The 17,604-nt window shown below is 43.7% G+C and overlaps 1 protein-coding gene across 2 annotated transcripts; it reads left to right on the plus strand.

Moving 5' to 3' along the window:
• Positions 1-3,890: 3,890 nt before the first annotated feature.
• Gcsam (germinal center associated signaling and motility) lies at positions 3,891-11,999 on the plus strand. Of its 2 annotated transcripts, XM_048454358.3 has the most exons (6): positions 3,891-4,136; positions 6,546-6,614; positions 8,693-8,749; positions 9,670-9,716; positions 10,048-10,076; positions 11,094-11,999. In XM_048454358.3, the coding sequence occupies exons 1-6, from the start codon at positions 4,108-4,110 to the stop codon at positions 11,409-11,411; spliced, it is 549 nt and encodes a 182-aa protein (XP_048310315.3). In that variant the 5' UTR covers positions 3,891-4,107; the 3' UTR covers positions 11,412-11,999. The 2 variants fall into 2 exon arrangements, with proteins under 2 accessions (XP_048310315.3, XP_048310316.3); XM_048454359.3 differs by lacking the exon at positions 6,546-6,614 and having other exon boundaries at positions 3,894-4,136.
• Positions 12,000-17,604: the final 5,605 nt, after the last annotated feature.

Consider the following 17,604-nt stretch of genomic DNA (forward strand, 5'->3'; position numbering starts at 1 on the left):
TGAAGAATTAATAAAAAAAATTCCCATGCCTATCTTCAGGATCAAGCATCGGGAATTATGAATATTATGCTAACAACTTGTGATGGAGACAGAGGAGCCAAATGTAGATGTCCCCGTCACAGACAGGTCTGATCCACTTGGGAACCTCAACCAGCCTTTTCCCAGTATTAGTGACTAAGCAGCTATTGCAGAATTGTTTCAGAGACAGCATTAGAGTAGTCTGTTTCTGCCTTCTTAGCTGAGGAAGAATTAAGTAAAAGAATTAAGATAGCAAAGCACACACTTGTATGCATATACACACACAGGTAGATATAAACACACATGCACGTGTGCATGCACACACACCATTATTGTTGATGGAGCCGACAAGAGAATGTGGTTGCCTTCTCTTTGATAGAACTGGAAATGAACTGTTGCAGACATCTGGCATTGAGCTTGGTGCACAGCTGGCAATAGAGGAACATATGGGATGTCTAAGGGTTAATCCATGCCCAAAACAGAAGGAGAACTGCACAGAGACTACCCACTGCACAGAGACTACCACTGCACAGAGACTACCCAACGCACAGAGACTACCCACCGCACAGAGACTACCCACGTTCTGCTTCCATCCGTGCCAGATATGCAGCTTTGGTGGAGTGAACGGCAGGAGGCAGCTGAAGAGAGCAAAGACAAGGGATGGAGAGTCAGGACAGGAAAGAAGTGTTCTCTTCCAACAGCTCGTGAGGACATCACACGTGTTTTAGAAGCAGAGGGACCCTCATTTTGCAGAAAAAATCATGGAACTTGGAGAACAGGGCTGAATTACTCCATTTCACAGCTTCACTGTGTATTTCTACCATATAGTTGTGGACTTTAATCCCGTGTCATTTGCTGTGCTGCTTAGATTGTCTGGCTTCTAGTTTGGAAAAGTAGGCTACTGAAGAGAAGTGTCCAACCACAGTTTCAGTGGCTGTCAGCGCCTGACTGGAGGCATAAGACACTGACGTAAGAAATGACCCGACCCTGTCACCAAGTGTAGCCACACTTTGCCACACCCAGAGCTCTATGCCGATCTGAAAAGAACGCACAGGTCATCGGACTGAGTGGGGCACAAGAGGCTCTTTCAGCCCTACTCAACTGAAAAAGGCAGGAAATGATACTGAGATAACCACAGAATTCTTACATAAAAATTTGCTGGAGTGTGGGACTCTAACAAATCTGGTAACCAATGGTTATTCTGATCTCGTTACCTTATAATATAAAAGTATAATGGGAATATTTTTACATTGGTTGTTAGCTCCCCACACAACGACTAACAATAAATAGGTAAGTGTAAAGATCTCAGCTCCTAGATCTTTTAATTTCATCCTCACTTCTGTATAGATGTTGAGGTTTTTGTTCACATTTCAGTGCACACAATTTCTCGGGGATCTTCAATACTGAATAAGGAGAGAATGGCTCAGATTTCTTTTTGGAGTTAAAGCAGTTTCCTCTGTGCAGTGGAGAGAGTTTAGCACAACGTCTGGACCACACTAACCAGTGCATGTAATAAATGCTCTGCCCCACCTCATGCAAAATCAAGTTTCGTGGCCAGTAGCTGACACTTCCACAGCTAAATGTCTCCACCTAGTGGTCGGAGTAAAACTGACGCCCGAAAACAGAGTCGACCCAAAACTGATTTGCAGTCCCCACCTCTAAGACGTCCATCTCTAGTCATAAATAGCCACCACCGTCAACAGTTTGGAAGAATTCGGAGATGTGACCTTGTTGGAGTAAGTGTGACCATGACTGTGAAACAAGTGTGTCACTGGGACTGGGTTTTGCGCTTTCAAAATCCCAGGACAGAAGACATCCTCCTCTGTATCTATTGCCTACAGATCAGGATGGAAAATTCTCAGCTATAGATCCAATGACAAGGCTGTTTGCTTCCCACCATGGTGAGTCCCCTGAAACTATAAGCAAGCCCACAATTGAACGCTTGCTTCTCCTGTAAGAGCTACTATGTTCACCCAATAGATCAGCAGCTAAGACAGTCCCCATCTTGTGTTGGCTTTAGATATGACCTCTGTATTACTCAAGGCCAAATAAAGAAGTATTTTCCCTCTGCTTTGCTCACTGTTGAACCCAAGGTGCTCAGCACACAGTGGGTACTCAACATATACTTGTGGAAGGGATGAACAAATGAACAACTAAACAAAAAACAACCATCATAAACAAGATTAATGAAAAAAAATAAAGCAATGAGGGAAAAAAAACAAGGGTGCAGTCTCAGAATTCATTTTAAGCTTTTTCTCTATTGCAATATAATTTCTATACAGTTAATGCCCCCTTGGTACCATTCTGTAAAGAGCGAGGAAGGCATGGACACAGAGCCATTACAGTCAAGACCAAGACCAAAATCCCCCCCCCAACATGAATCAGTGCCACCCGTATGTATTAGAGGTTGGTGGGGTGCTCCTGGTAGGCTTTCTGCTCCTAGTCTCGCCTTGTCCGGAAAGTCACAAACCCATTACATGTCTGGTTTCTCTCAGTCAGGTAATGCACTCAGAGCTATTCTAGTTGTTATGTAACCCAGGGGTCCGTTCTTTTCACTGCCAGGTGATAGTCCACTGTGTGGATGTAAAAGTTTTTCATCCATTCACTGCCTTCAGGTGCTATATTTTATTTGTAAATTTTTAGCGAGTGATGTGGGAATTGATATAAAATTTTATATCCAGAATCCAGATTCTTAAAGGTTATACTTTCAACCTGGAAAAATACCTAAACATGGGCCTGCTGACTTATTTGGGAAGCCATTTTATCTGTATTACAAATGTGCCTTATTAGTTTACATAAAGACGCCCAAGATCCATGACTTCACTACCTCTGGGGAGTTGGCTAGGTTTCCAATGCCAGGCACGGTTTCCCTCTTTTTGAGTGGCTCTGAGGTTCATCTAGAGAGCTGTTGGTCACCCCCACAGTATGTGTGCTACTGTGGCACTCTTAAAACTATTGTGTTATGCTGGTCATCATGTGATTCATAGACTCATAGGCATTATTATCTAGTTAGGACCGCTGGTTACCTCCCTCCTTTGGAAGCTTACATGGTGCCTTCTGTACTGTAAAAGTTGGTCGTCAGGGAAGAGGCATTCAGGTCTGTTCCAGATCAGTGGTGTCTGGGCCATCTGAAGTGCAAGGTGTCTTTAGCAATAGGAACTTACCTTCCACCTTTAGGGGGCAACCACGAGCAATAGCAATAAGCTCTGTGTTTGGGGAGTCTCTTTGAGAGCCCTGACCAACGACTCTAAAGAGGTCTTCTCATGTGTGGTGTTGCAGGTTTTGTTCAATGGTCTTTGGCTCTTGGAAGGAGCATTGCCAGAAAAGATGGAAAAGTTTTATTGAAGTCAGAATGTATGTATGTATATAAACTAATAATATGTGTGTATGTACAATATATATATAGTATATTATAGGTATTTTAGGTAGACATCTAATAATATAATTCCTTATGACTTTTTCAAACATTCTTACTATTTTTTGATCCTCCTCCCTCCTTCTTCTGGATTAATAGTGCTTGTACCCTACTATTCCTCTATTGCTCCCCCACCCAGCAATGCACCCTTTCGATGTTCCTGGTTTCTGCAGTTACTCCAGGATATGTCCTTTTGAGTAAATTTTGAGAGTCTATATATGTCCAGCTAGACTGTGGCTTGATTCTGCTTTGTTGTTGTTGTTGTTATTGTTGTTTTGCAGGGTTTTGTTGTTTACTTGTTTACCAAGGTCCTCCCCCAATTTGTCTTCCCTGAAACAGTGATTTAATAAATGTGGGTGTCTGCCATGAGAAACTCCCATAGCCCCTCGGCAACCACAAGCCTGGAGTCTCCCTGACCAGCAGTTTCCGGTTTAGTTAATAGCTTGGTGCAGCAGGGTTTTGACTGGCTTTCAGAATATTCTACATGCATGTGTCTCTCACGCTCCCCCAGCCCTCTTCCTCCTCCTGCAGGCAGGCGCCTCCTCCTTCTGACAGTCTGCAGCTGGCCAGAGCTGCTCTGCCCCTGCTGTGAGTTGGAAGCTGCCCCAAAGTGTAAGGTGCAAGACCTTTGAGAAGGAAGTGGGAACATACTCGGGAAGGAGCTGAGAAGCCTGATGGGGAACTGTCTACAGAGGAAACTCAGGTGAGTTCTCTTTCTCGGGAGAGCAGAGACCTGGCCCGGTGGTGAAAGTGAAAAGGAGGGCTACTCTTAGGGTGAGGGGAGCAGGAAAGGAGTGTGACAAGAATTCATCACCTCCTGAGCTGTACACCAGGTGACTTTCTTGCAGGTTTTACCTCCTGCAGGAGGAGAATGGTCTCCATTTCAACCATTCTTTTCCATTTCAGGATGCTTTCATGGACTCTTGATGTTCCTAAATATGTTCATGAACATCCACCCTTTTGGTTGTTCTTTATAAATTTAAAATAAATAGATATTTCCTGCCACTATGAGGTTTCAGTTAGTACATTTACAAGCAGGCTAAGGAGTGTCATGAAAAGACTTACCTTCCTGTTCCTGGACTTTGGTCACTTTTATTTTGTTGTTGTTTGTTTGTTTTGGCTTTTGGGGGTGGGGTTTTGAGACAGGGTTTCACTGTGTAGCTCTGGCTGTCCTGGAACTTGTTCTGCAGACCAGGCAGGCCTCAAGTTGGGATTAAGTGTATGGGCCACCACAGCCCAGCTGCTCTCACTTTAAATGGAAATAATAGTGTAGCCCTACTCAGAGGTTCCTAGTGTGGATGGCAGCTGCCTGCATAGTCCCTGACAGAGAAGGGTTCATTGATGGGAGGCTAATCTAGGTTTTCAGATCATCATTTTCATTCAATCAAAGCAAACACATGTAAAGAAAATTTCTATCACCCGAAATAAAGGAAATTTCTGTGGTTTGAAGTGAAGTGATCTATAGAGAGTAACCTGGCAGGGCGTCTTCCCAGATTGTGCTTGCTGCCTTGGTCTCAGATAGCATATAAAGGGGAACGTAGAAAAATGAGGTCCTGGGAAACACCACTTACCCAAGGAGACTTGGGAGTGTCCAGGTAGTTTCCTGAGAGCCAGCCTTAGCTGAGTGTTTGCCCCGGACTCTCTTACACCTTCTCCACTTGCTAATGGTCTTCTTTAATGATTGCCTGCCGTTATTTCTCTCTGTGAACGCCTCTAACGTAAGGATTGCTTTTCATTTTCCGCTCTTTGCTTTGGGAATTCCTGGTTCCTGCCTTTGTTCCTGGCACACAGCAGGTGCACAGTAAGTGCTAGATGGATGGCTGGAAGCAAATGTAGATTGGTATAGATGAGGACGCCGTGACGGGTGACACACATACACCTCCATGTCTCAGAACTTTACGGGTTGTGTTGTGACACTGAGGTATATTGATCGTGAGAGAGATGAAGATATAGAGATACAGGTAGGAAAAGATGGAATGAGCTGGTGTTCACACTAGCAGTTAAAGCGTTACATGCAGTTTTTATTTACTTCTGTTTCCATCAGTCATTTGTGTTTCTTTACCTAAGGAGGGCCAGCAATGCCTTCCTTCAGTCTTTGTTTGGGGCTTACTCTATTTTGTTTCTAAAGTGAAAAGCTGTTTGTATTTTTTTAAATGAACTTTTCTCATAAATATGCAAAAGTAACAATTTTCTACTCAGTGGTTAGATTTTTATGATGCTGCGTCCATTACATTTTGGAGATGATTGAATTCACTCCAGGAAGCACTTGGGTGCCTTTCACTGCAGTCTTTCTTTACCAACTCACTCTCTCCTTTCTTCGTGTGGTTTTAGAAATTTACATTTAGTCCTATACATTCAGTCCGTGGTTCAGATCTCTTTGTGTCCCTAAATAAATCCCCCATCTCTCCCCTCAAGAAGAGTCCAAGGTCTTGGGACAAAGCATTTTCCCCCTTCCTGGTTGTGGATCCTCAAACAAACTGCCCAGATTTTGTCCCCAGTTCCCTTGTTAATAAATGATGGGACAAGAATATCAACCAGTGGACTTCTTCTGAAACTGAATGAAATGTAGCACATAGGAAGACGGGTGTATACTAAGAAGTACTCACCAAGTTCACTCCTCCACACTCTCAACTTCCAGCAAATGAAAAGAGAATGACTAAAGAGACATCTAATCCAAACAGAGAATGAATTTAATTATCTTTATTTAATGTTTCCTTCCCCTTCTACTTCCCCTTGTTCTCTGGATTTTGAGAAAAGATGGTGTCTCAAAGAAGTCTTTGCCTGCGTGCAGCCCCCGAAACTGCAGCAAATAGAGACAGAACGGAAAGGCTCCGGCCTCTCCCTGTGCGGCGGCATGTTCATGCTTGTGATGAGGTCTCTCAGACGTTATCTTAAGATTGTGGATGTGATAAAGATGTTAGATCTGAAACGGGCTATGCCCCGTGCTTCGGGAGGGACATTAATAAACGGCAAAGCGATAAGGGCAGTGATAAAGCGGTTCCAGGGCTGCACATACACAGAAGGAATGAAAAGCTTGGATAAAAACACAAAACGATAGCAGTGGGAATTATGGGAGGAAACACATGGCCCGTTTCTGACATTTACGCCTTAGGTGGCAGCTGGACACTCAGGAGACACATTGGAATCTGAGACTCCAAAATGCCAAGCAGAGGACACGCAGGTGAGAGTCTATGCTACCCTACTCCCCAGGAAGAAAAAGCCTGTCAGGGCTGGGGCTACACGTTCTCACAGTGGAGACCCAGTACCAGTCATAATGGCAGTAAGTGTGAAAACACTAGGAAAGAAAACAAGACTTCCCCACATAGGACAGGAGACATCCCGCTATTCTAAGTACCACGTGTATCCTTGGCAACAGGAAATCAGATGCTTAAGTCCCTGGTACAGCTTGAAATAAAGATCTGAAATCCTGTTGTCTCTTTGTTTTTGGAATAAAGTACCTTTGTACTCAATTCTCTACGTTGGCTTTGTCATATTAAGCTTCAAGTTTCTATTTCTGAGCTCAATACATTTACCCATGACATGAGGTTGAAAGGTCTGTGGAGAGGGGCTTGTGTTTATGCCAGTGCTGTGGACTCTAGTACAGCTTCCAATGCATCCTTCCTGGGTGGCCATTTCAGTACCTAGTCTTAAGGAACTGCTAAGGCATGAATTTTGCAATGCACAAGTTTATTTGGTCTAATTACAAATTAGGGCAAAATCTGTTGTTCTATAACCTACAGAGTTAGCAACCATTTTCACAGTTTTCCAGGATGCACTTTTGAGAGAGGACCTAAAAAAAAAAAATCAAGACTAAGGTGCTAAGATCCTTCCCACCCAAGGCTGCATATCTGCAGTGCAATCTGAGAATTCTCTCAAGGGTATCACTGACCATCTGTTAAAGCATGTACATCAGAGGATGGGAAGGGGAGAAAAGGAGAAGGGGACAAGTAGAAAGGAGAGAGAAATCATAGACTTGAGGACAGAGGCTGCATGAAAAAGCAGGCACTCGGGATTGCTGACGTCCCTCTGATGTCACAGAGGTTTGTGTCTCTAATTTGTGGTCACGACACAACCTTTCCTGTGTTTCTGCGGGAACTCAGGGATCCTTTACCAGAGGGTACATTTTTAGATATTGTTTTGCTTACCTGTGCTCACCTTAAATCAAGGCACACACATATTAAAATGCAAGAACTCATTGCCAGGAAATGTATGAAAAAAGGAAAACCTCCAGGTCACTTTTGCCCATCATCACCTTCATCTGATCCTCAGCAGCTTCATAAAATAAGTAGAACATAGATCCGCCTTTTACAAATTAAATTGTGGCTCAATTTTATTTAGAAGTAAGAGCGTGAATCCAGCACCTCACAGCTCTTCCCTACGCTTTCATCTCAGTTCCGTGGTGAACCTGTTTTCTTAGCACTGGGCCGATTCAGGAGTTTCCATATGATGCCTTTTAACAAGAGGAGCAGAAGAGGAAAGCAAACAATTTACAGGGTGACCTAAAGAAGAGAGCCGTGGCCATGCCCCAAAGTCTCTGATAGTGCGTTAAAGGGGAGCTTTTATGACAAACCCTATAGGGAGTCAGCCTTAATCCATAAAGAAGCACAGAGCTTTAGACTTCATCCTAAATGCCTGACTTCCAAATACGTTTCTCAATTTCTGCTATAAAAATTATAAACTTTCGTACTTAGCTATTCCATTAAAATCTGGGTGGTAGACCTGGTGGCTGTGCTCACAGCTACTCATTATAACTTCAGTAAATATTTGTGGAAAACAAATTTGCTGTGTATCAGATAGAGTGCCATGCCTTGATGGCATAAACCGTGATGCGCCGGACGAATATAGTTACCAATCTTGTTACGTTCACATTCTAGTGAAGGAGATAGACGTGTGACCAGTCTGTTAGGGTGGAGTGTATGTAGGAGAGATTAGAGAGTCGGAGTTCAGCGACATCCTCTGGAGATGCTGCTTGACCCAAACAAGATGATTTCTCAAATGTCTGCATACTCATACCTTGATTTTCTGACGATAACTCCATCGAAAGGCATCAAGTAAATCCCTGGAATTGTGAGTTTTAAAACTTTTTGTGTCCCTTGCTGAGAATGAGACAGGAAGGTTTGATCCTGCTTAGAAACTGTTGGTGTCACAGCCCTATGTCCAGTTCACCCAAGGCGTAGGATAGAAGCAGCAAGGGGAAAGAAGTCACCGTTAACAAAGCTCCAGAAACCAAACTCATCAACTTCCTGTCACCTCTATCAGCTATTCCAGATGCTGGAGTTGTTGCCACATCATTGAAGGGTGTTCCTGCCTTCCTTGGTAAGTGAAACACTGCTCCAGTGAATTGGTTCCCTAGCTGTGTTTTAGCGTGGGGCTTGTAAGGTACCTGTGAGCTCCTTTGCCCTTGTGACTATACCCAAGCCAGGTACCAAACCCAGATACACCCACTGAGAGCCAGTCAAGGAAACAGCCCCCAGAGTGTGGTAAGAATCAAGAATAATTTTTTCAAGGGTGGTAGCGTCTTTTCACATGGGTAAGCCTCAGGTATAAGAACGAAACTGCCCATTAATACTGAGAGTCTTCGCACTACAAGTTCCTTGTGCAGAAGCACACATCTCTGCCTTCTGCAAGGTTTGTAGTCCAGGTGATAATGTGTCGTCCAAACTGAGACACTCTGGAGAGTGAAAGCACTGCTAAAATTAGACTGCCATCACCCAGTGAGTGATAGAGGCGTTAACCAGACCTAGCATAGCAGACCCGGGGCCATTGTGATAAGAAATTGTGTCTTTGCCCACTAGATGACAATGGGCTCCCATCATAATTCCAGGGGGTCCCCTATGCAGTGTACTTTAATGGAAAGTGTTTGGGTTTTTTTTTGTTTATTTGGGGCAGGGGGGTCACAGGTTAGACTTGGGATTGAAAAATGCCTGTTCCTCCATTTGCAAGATATAAAACAAAATAGAGCTTTGTGTCGAAAATAGTCTCCAAAAATATAACCTCATATAACCTAACACCACATATGCACATATCAGATTGCAAAATATAGGCAGAAAAGGGGGGGGATGTATGCGGCATCATCTATTTTTCCTCTTTCCTACTTTTTTGATCTTATTGTTGAAAGAGGTATTATAAAAAGAATGAGAACTACCAATTACCAATGATAGAAATTGAAGTTACATAATATACTGCTTAAGGCTTTCTGAATATTGAAACAATCCATCTATATTCTTTTCTTACAGGAAAAACCTAAGCACATTTAAAGCCAGACAAGAATCCCCAAAGCAAAGTAAGTCATTGTTTTGTTCTGTTTTGAGATAGGGTTTTTCTATGGAACCGCCCTGGATGCCCTGGAACTTTCTCCTCCTCCCGAATTCTGGGATCAAAGGTGGGCACCACAATACTCAGCAAAATAATTCATCATCTCCCCATCATTTTTACTCTTAATGAACTTACATTTTTAACATGTTCTTTCTCTGTACTTCGGGGACTCTTGTCCATTACGGACTTCTTTGGACTATTCTAGCCGTCCCTTGGCTGTCTGCCTGCAAACACCCTAGCCCCATGCCCCGGAGTCTCCTCCCAACCTGAAATTCATTGAGCCTATTTTCTTTCTGCAGATGAAGGGATGACTTCAGCTCCTATGCAGGTAATAAGAGCCCTTCTGATCCCAAGATGGAAAGAAACACTGTAGATGCCAGGGTGGGAACCCATAGTTATTTGCAGAGTCTGGTGGCAGGAACAGCAGCAATCCCATTGCATAGCTGACTGGAGGGAGGTAACATCTGCTGAGCACATTGTTGACAGCAGGCCATATGCTGAGTGTTTGACAGACATCTCATGGAGCTGTCACAGCAGCCCATATTGCTGTATTACTGTATTACTGTGTCTTCTCACTTCCCGGTCATTAAGCCTGAGGGATTGAGTTATAGTCTCTGAATCCAGACCTCTTAGAGATGGCAGAGTCAGCATCCAAACTCCATTCCCACTCCTGCAGCAACATGCTTTTCACTGTGCGTTGCTGTCTTTGATTTTTAGCTCCCGAGATTCCACCATTAGCGAGACCTTGCCTTGAATTAGTAATACAGTAATCTGCAAATAGGGAGACTGTGGGTGTAGTTCAGTGTGTGGAGAGTGCAGATCTAGCATGCAGGAAGCCTTGGGTTTGATCCCAGCACAGCATAAGCTGAATGTGGTGACATATTCCCATGTCACTCCATGTGTTCCCATGGCACTCGTACGATAAAAGTAAGAGGACTAGAAGTTCAAGGTCATCCTCTGCTACATATTGACTGGAATACATGAGACCTTATCTCAAATGATGACAATAATAATAATAATGATCTCTTGATGAGTAATTATATACTATCCAAGCACATCCAGTGTTCTGTGACCAAGGGATGCACACAAGGTGGTCAAGGGTCACTATGGAACATGTCAAAAAGGGACACACAAAGTTAGCTATATACTTTGGGTGACATGAACACTCCATCTTCTAGTTTAGCATTTGGAATGCTGCTGCAGTCATTTAGAAAGATGGTCATAAAATGGAGGAAGTGGTGGTGGTGGAAGCCAGAATCTCCCCCATCAGGCTCGTGTGGTCACTGAAGTACAAATGGAACAGAAAGAGGCCAGCTCTTTATGACGACTCTCCTTTGACCTGCAGGACAATGCTAGCCAGATGTACACAGAGGAGTTATGCTATGTGCTTGTTGATCACAAAGCCCTCGGAGGAAGACCGCCAGGCAACTCTGCTGAGGGGTTCTATGAGAATGTCTTCAGCCCGACTGAGAGACACAGAGAGTCTTCAAGAGGAACAGAGACTGAGTATTCTGTTCTCCGTTTCCCTTCCACCCCTCAGTCGCCACCTTCCACAGAGGATGAATATGAACTTCTTGTGCCCAACACACTCCCCTCTCATGCCCCTCAACAGCCACGGCCCTTTACAGCTGCCTTTGAGACTCACTTTTCTCATCTAAAATGATGTGACTAGATTAGAGTTTGTTTAGCACTGACAGATCAAAGGAGGAGTTAAGTACTCTGATGACAGATAAAAGTTGAGTTTGGGGACACTAGTTGAAGCAGTCATGGGGCATGACGATCCTTAGCTTATTTCTTCTGAAGGACCTTGGCAGGGCAGACTGCAAACCACAAAGCCTTTTAGAGACTGACAGTGGCCAACATTCAAAAATTAGTCAGTGTCTTGACCATCACTCTTGTTTCTAAGTGATGGTAAAAATACTCTACGGTAGGAAGGGCTGCCCGTATCTACACCTGGGAGTACCACAAAAGGCTCTTCTCTTCTCGCTCAGTTCTTATGAATTATCCCCGCAACTGTTTTCTGAAGCCAGGGGAAGCTTACTCATCATGTTATATGTCACCAGGGGGGATTCCCTCATCGTTGTGAAATCCCAGCTCAGCATCACTTGCTATGCAACCTGCAGTATTCCTTTCACTCCATGGTCCCAAGGCACGTCCTACCTGGTATCCTTTCCCTCACAGTCCCAATGGCTTATAGTTTCCTCTATGATTATTGTTAATATAATTTTAAATTACATTTTCAAACACTGAATTTCCCCTCACAGTTGTTTTTCTTTTGTGGTGCAGGAAGCCATCTCCAGAACCTCATCCATGCTAGGCAAGTGATCTACCATGAAGAAAGAGTTCAAACGCCTCTACATACATCTCAGTAGAATCCACTCTGGTCTACAGAGTGAGTTCTAGAGAAGCCAGGGCTACACAGAGAAACCCTGCCTCACAAAACAAGCAAGCGAACAAACAAAAACCTCAGTAGAATCACCACAGTATCAGAGAGTGATGCAGGAGAAAGGCCACTGATGAGTGTTTGACCCCACCATCTTCTTTTTTTGACAGGAAGATCATAATTTGCCTAAAGGTACTTTGTTAGCATTAGTGCAGAACCTTATTCTAGCTTCCAAGTCTGTGTTCCTGTTACATACTATATAGAGTAGAGTAAATTTCTCCACAACTTATCCAGCATATGTGAATGTCCACATGGGGAAGATAACACACACACCCCTTCTCCAAGCACCCTCTGTGCTTCACTTCTTTATTTTCACTCAGCTTTTCTTTAGAATTTCTGGAACTGCATCTACCCTACATTAGCCAATTCTGCACAACCTGCTGATGGACCAAATCTGACCGGCCACCTGTTTTTGGAGACAAAGGTTTACTGAAACATGGGCCACACTGATTTGTCTGCCTAATGTCTATGGTTGCTCAACCATGGTAGAGTTGATTTGCGACACAGACTAGGGTTTTGCAAAGCTAAAAATACCTTTAATTTTACCTAGTCTGGATAATAATTTCGCAGACCTTTGCCCTAAACAAGCACAGTTTGTGATTTACTTGAAATTTACTGTGTTTGGTTATTGAGGCAACCCTTTAGGGGGAGATGTCAATGAAATGGCGAGAAAATATTAAAACACAAATGAGATGAGCGAGACTAAAGCAATTATTAACAAATTAGACTATTTCTACACTCACACCTGCATCCTCAAGGTGTTATTGTATTTACTTCTTGGCCACTGTCCTAATTTTAGGGATGCTAAAACGGCAAGATGTTCATTGAGACGAGCTCTGGATGCTACGTATTTAATAACTGCTCTGTTCTCCAAGCTGAATAACTTTTTGCTTAAAATGTTGCAAGGCATTAGGGAGGCAGCTCAATAGCAGGATCCTTGTCTAGCATGGACAAGGCATACGCATATGCACGTACACACAAATAAACAGCTAAGGGAATATAGCAGCCCCAGTGGCCCCCTGAGAGTACATGCAGCCACTGATGGTCCTCTGCGTGAGTTTGCTGAGCCATAAGCCGGTTGATCCCCTGCAGATGACGATCGGTGCCTTGGTCTCTACTACCTCCCTTCTTCCAGTGATCTTGTACACAGAAGCCTAACTTTTAGACTTTGGCCAGAAGTCACTTGGGTTCAGAGGGTGTGCGCATGGTGAAAGGAGATGCTCTCCAAGATGCAGCACATGGCTTATGGGAAGCAGTGTGGGCCAGAGACTGATTCAAGTCTTTGTTTCTTTTCTGCCTCTGCTGACTCTGACCCACTTAGTTGAGGTTCTGTCTGTAGCACCCATACATTGGCGGGCTACACCTCACATATGGCCATCTATTCTAGTTCACTTTCTACTGCTGTGATAAAGCAGTGGCAAAAATCCATCTGGACAAGAAAGGGTCTATTTGGCTTATATGTGCCGGTTGTGGTTAATCAGGACTGGAGCTTGAGGCAGGAAACAAGGCTGGCGGAATGCTACTTCTTCTCCATAGCTCTCTTAATTTGCTTCTTTATACAACCTAGGAACGCCCGCTCAGGGGTGGCACTGCCCCAGTTGTCTGTGCCCTCCCACGCCAACCATCAATCAAGACACTGCCCCACAGACATGCTCACCGGTCAAGCCGATGGCAGTGATTCCTAACCTGAGGTTCCCTCTTCCCAGCTGACTCTAGTTTGTGTCAAATTGATTTAAAAAAAAAAAAAGACTAACCATCATAACATTTATCAAAGACCCTGAGGAGAAACTATAGTAAAGAATAAAGCCTACAACCTCCAGCTTCCCTCAATGGATGGCTGGATGGCTCTATGTTAGAGCTCTTCACATGGATTCCACACCTTTGTGGCTGCTAGGTGGCTGAGATATTCTCAGTACAATACAATAAGCTGCATTTGTTTGCACCTCATCGGTGAAGCATTATCTGTCACACAAAAGCAAATATCCTTTATCAGGGCCTCACTAAATCTAAATGCAGAGGTGAAGAAGCATGGCTGTGTGGTAGCCAGAAGGACTGCACACCAGCCTGGTTCTGGACGGAAGAGTCACTGGGCGGTTTTCAAAACATCTGCAATGGATGCAAATGCAGTAATAGCTCAGGGAGTAAAAGTGATCAGGCAACCCCAACAACCTGGGTTCGATCCTAGGACTCCACAGTGGAAGGAGAGAACTGATTTCTGAAAGTTGTCCTCTTTCACACACACACACACACAGAGAGAGAGAGAGAGAGAGAGAGAGAGAGAGAGAGAGAGAGCTCTAATTGGACTTAGTATGTTATCAAAAAAAAAGCATGAAATGGGTTGGGTTATGTTGGAAAGATATGAGAAGAGTTGAAGGGGAAAATGGGGGTAAGAGTTTTATCATATATATGTTTTAAATTCTCAAAAAAAAAACAAATCCTAATGGCTACCACAGGCTGATGCCACTACCCTTTCCCACACATTTCAAGAGTTCTGATGAAACTGTATAGCCTTGCTGAAAGTATACACCAACATAGATGTGTGTGTGTGTGTGTGTGTGTGTGTGTGTGTGTGTTTGTCCCTCACTTACAGAATCCTTGTTCTTGAGAAAGAAACTGAGGCTGAGTTTCTAATTTACTCTTTCAAGTCACAACTATAACGAGAAATGCCCCTCCTTTGTTCGGGCCTTCAAACATCACACAGAAAATGGAGAGACCCACTGTACAAGCCACGGCAGGCTTTGTGGTTTCCGCTCACATTCATGTTAGCACCTATAAATAAACTCCTATTCTTTGAATAAATTCTTATTTAAAACAGAAGAAAGAAATAGGAAAGGGTGAAGACAAGGCAGGAAAATGTACCAGTGGCAAGTTCAAATGCCAACATGAGCCTCTTAAGAGTCTCTTAAGTCTCTCAGGATGGAGGGCATGGGGACGGGTGGGATGGAGGGTGTGGGGGAACAGGATGGAAAGGCATAGGGCAGATGGTAGGATGGAGGGCATGGGGTAGGGGGCAGGATAGAAGGCATGGAGGAACAGGCATGGAAGGGTATAGAGAGGTGCAGGACAGATGGGAATAGGTGGGGGGACCAGAATGGAAGACTAGGAGGGGACAACTGCATTTCCAGGTCACCAGAAGTGCCTACAGAGGAAACGAGATTCTCTCTTGTTGCACATGGGCGGCCCTTTTCCAAACAGAGCCTTCTGAAGTTCACACATTTGACTAAATCTGAAGATATATTGGTCCTGCTCAATAATAAATGGATCAATATAAATCAATCCTATTCTTCTAATCTTTTTATTTTCAATGTCTGGAGAAATGCCACAGAGTCATTTTCATTAGTTTTCTGCAGCCCGATGGCTACATCTGTTCATTCTTCTCTCCCCCACATCACTTGTGTTCCTGGCAGATTCTCTGATGCCAAAGCTGAACTGAGGATGCACTCAGGGCAACCACCAGGATGGGTGGCCACTCGTCATGGGTGACTACCCAATGGGCTAGGCTTTGTCTTTCGCAAACTGTAGGACCATAGATGATCTCCCCACCCCCATCCCACTCTCCAGGCTTTGGTTTCTAGCTATAAAATGTGGAGCTGCCTTCTGATGTTGTGGATCATTGTCAATAAACATAGAAAAGACATTAAAGAATGCACAGAATACAGAATGAGGAGAGCAGCAACAGGGTCATGTACTTTATTTAAAGATGGGAGAGAAGGGAGAATGGGATACTGCTCCCACATTGAACTCTGGGTTCATGTCAAGCATCTGCATCTTTTAAAAAGGAGCTGGAGACACAGTTCAGTGGTACAGTACTCGTCTGGCATGTGTGAGATCCTAGGTTCAATCCCCAGTACAGCAAAGAAACAAACAAAACCATGTTAACTTTATCAGGCTAATGGGCAAGCCAGGCTTGGTTGCCCACTTCTTTAATCTCAGCACTCAGGAGGAGAAAGCAGGCAGATCTCTGTGAGTTCAAGGGTAGCCTAGTCTACCGAGTGAGTTCCAGGACTCTTACACAGAGAAACCCTGTCTCAAAAATAAAAAAGCAAACAAACAAAAAAAGACACATGGGCAAGGACAAAGGACAACTCTGCTTGTTCAAATCTCACTAGCACTTTGGGGTCAGCTTGAGTCTACTTCTCACATAAAGTCTTCAAGCAGACTCCACTGGCCATTCTTTTCTCTGACCCACAACCCTACAGTTTGTCTGTATTGTTTACAGTTAAACCTGGCTATTTTTTTCTCTGCTGTTTCCTGTTTCATACACACAGATCCTGTTTCTCTAATCACATTAGCAACTTCTTTTGTTTTTTTTTCTTCTTCACTGGTACCATCTATGCATGCACAAAACCATATGACTCACATCTACTGGTGGCTGGAGAGATGGCTCAGTGATTAAAAGTGCTTGCTCCTCTTGCAGGGGACCTAGGGTCAGTCCCAGCACCACTGCTACTTTCACAACTGCCTACAATTCCAGTTCCAGGAGATCCGATGCCTTCTTCTGATCTCCTCGGACTCCTACACACACGTGGTGCACATACATACACTCAAGCACAGATTCATAAATAAAATCAAATAAGTAAAATATTTAAAAGATAAAAATTATCTTTGCAACAAAATTAAATTTCAAAGTTATAAAGGTAGACACCTGGCTAGAAGTTTTGTTGAGAACAGGACAAGTGTTTCTATCCATAGCTAAATGACTTCCTGAAAGTAACAGTTTTTCATCCTTCAATTATTTCACAGGTACTTGTTGAACCTTATGATGCACCAGGCATTGTTCCGGTCATTAAGATATGTGGTGACTGCAAACTTGCTTTCTATAACAAGACAATGCATATGTGCACAGGATTGTTTTTACCAAACATCTCCGTATGCTTTAGCTCCCCATTATGTATTATACCCAAAAGTCAAACCTTGAAAAGTCTTCTCAAGGGTCAAGTGGTCAAAATCAAAACTAAGTTATTTTTATCTTAGCTTCTCCTGGAAAAAAAAGAGGAACAAAACCCAACCCCATCTCCAGATATGGACAAACCCATCCTTCCAGCCCCATCCAAGCTGCAATTTCCTGCAGAAAAGATTTATTTTGGTTCACGGTTTCAGTCCATCGTCATAAGGAAAGCAGAATTAATGGCAGCAAGTGTACATGGCAGGGAAGGGGAGAATTCCACATTATGGTGGACTGAGAAGCAGAAAATAAAGCTTGGACAAAGTGGACTGGGCTACAACCTTCCAGTGGTTGCCTGTAGCTGTCTCCTGGGACCAGTGAAGATCACCTTCTAATAGTTATAAGAGTATCACTTATGCTGAACACATAAGTCAGTGGGGGACATTGCAGATTGATACTGTAATACTTTGCCCAAGAAGGACTGCAGAGAAATTAAAGGCCACAGCCAATTCCAGCACAGCCTGGTTC

This window comes from Myodes glareolus, chromosome 2 (genome assembly GCF_982192425.1).
Source record: "Myodes glareolus chromosome 2, mMyoGla1.1, whole genome shotgun sequence".
In the NCBI taxonomy this organism is placed as follows: domain Eukaryota; kingdom Metazoa; phylum Chordata; class Mammalia; order Rodentia; family Cricetidae; genus Myodes; species Myodes glareolus.

Bases quoted from the DNA above. Each gene is read 5' to 3' on its own strand.
- Gcsam (XM_048454358.3), top strand. From the start codon at position 4,108: ATGGGGAACTGTCTACAGAGGAAACTCAG. The intron at 9,717-10,047 runs GTAAGTCATTGT...TTCTTTCTGCAG, and splicing joins ACAAGAATCCCCAAAGCAAA to ATGAAGGGATGACTTCAGCT. The intron at 10,077-11,093 runs GTAATAAGAGCC...TTTGACCTGCAG, and splicing joins TGACTTCAGCTCCTATGCAG to GACAATGCTAGCCAGATGTA.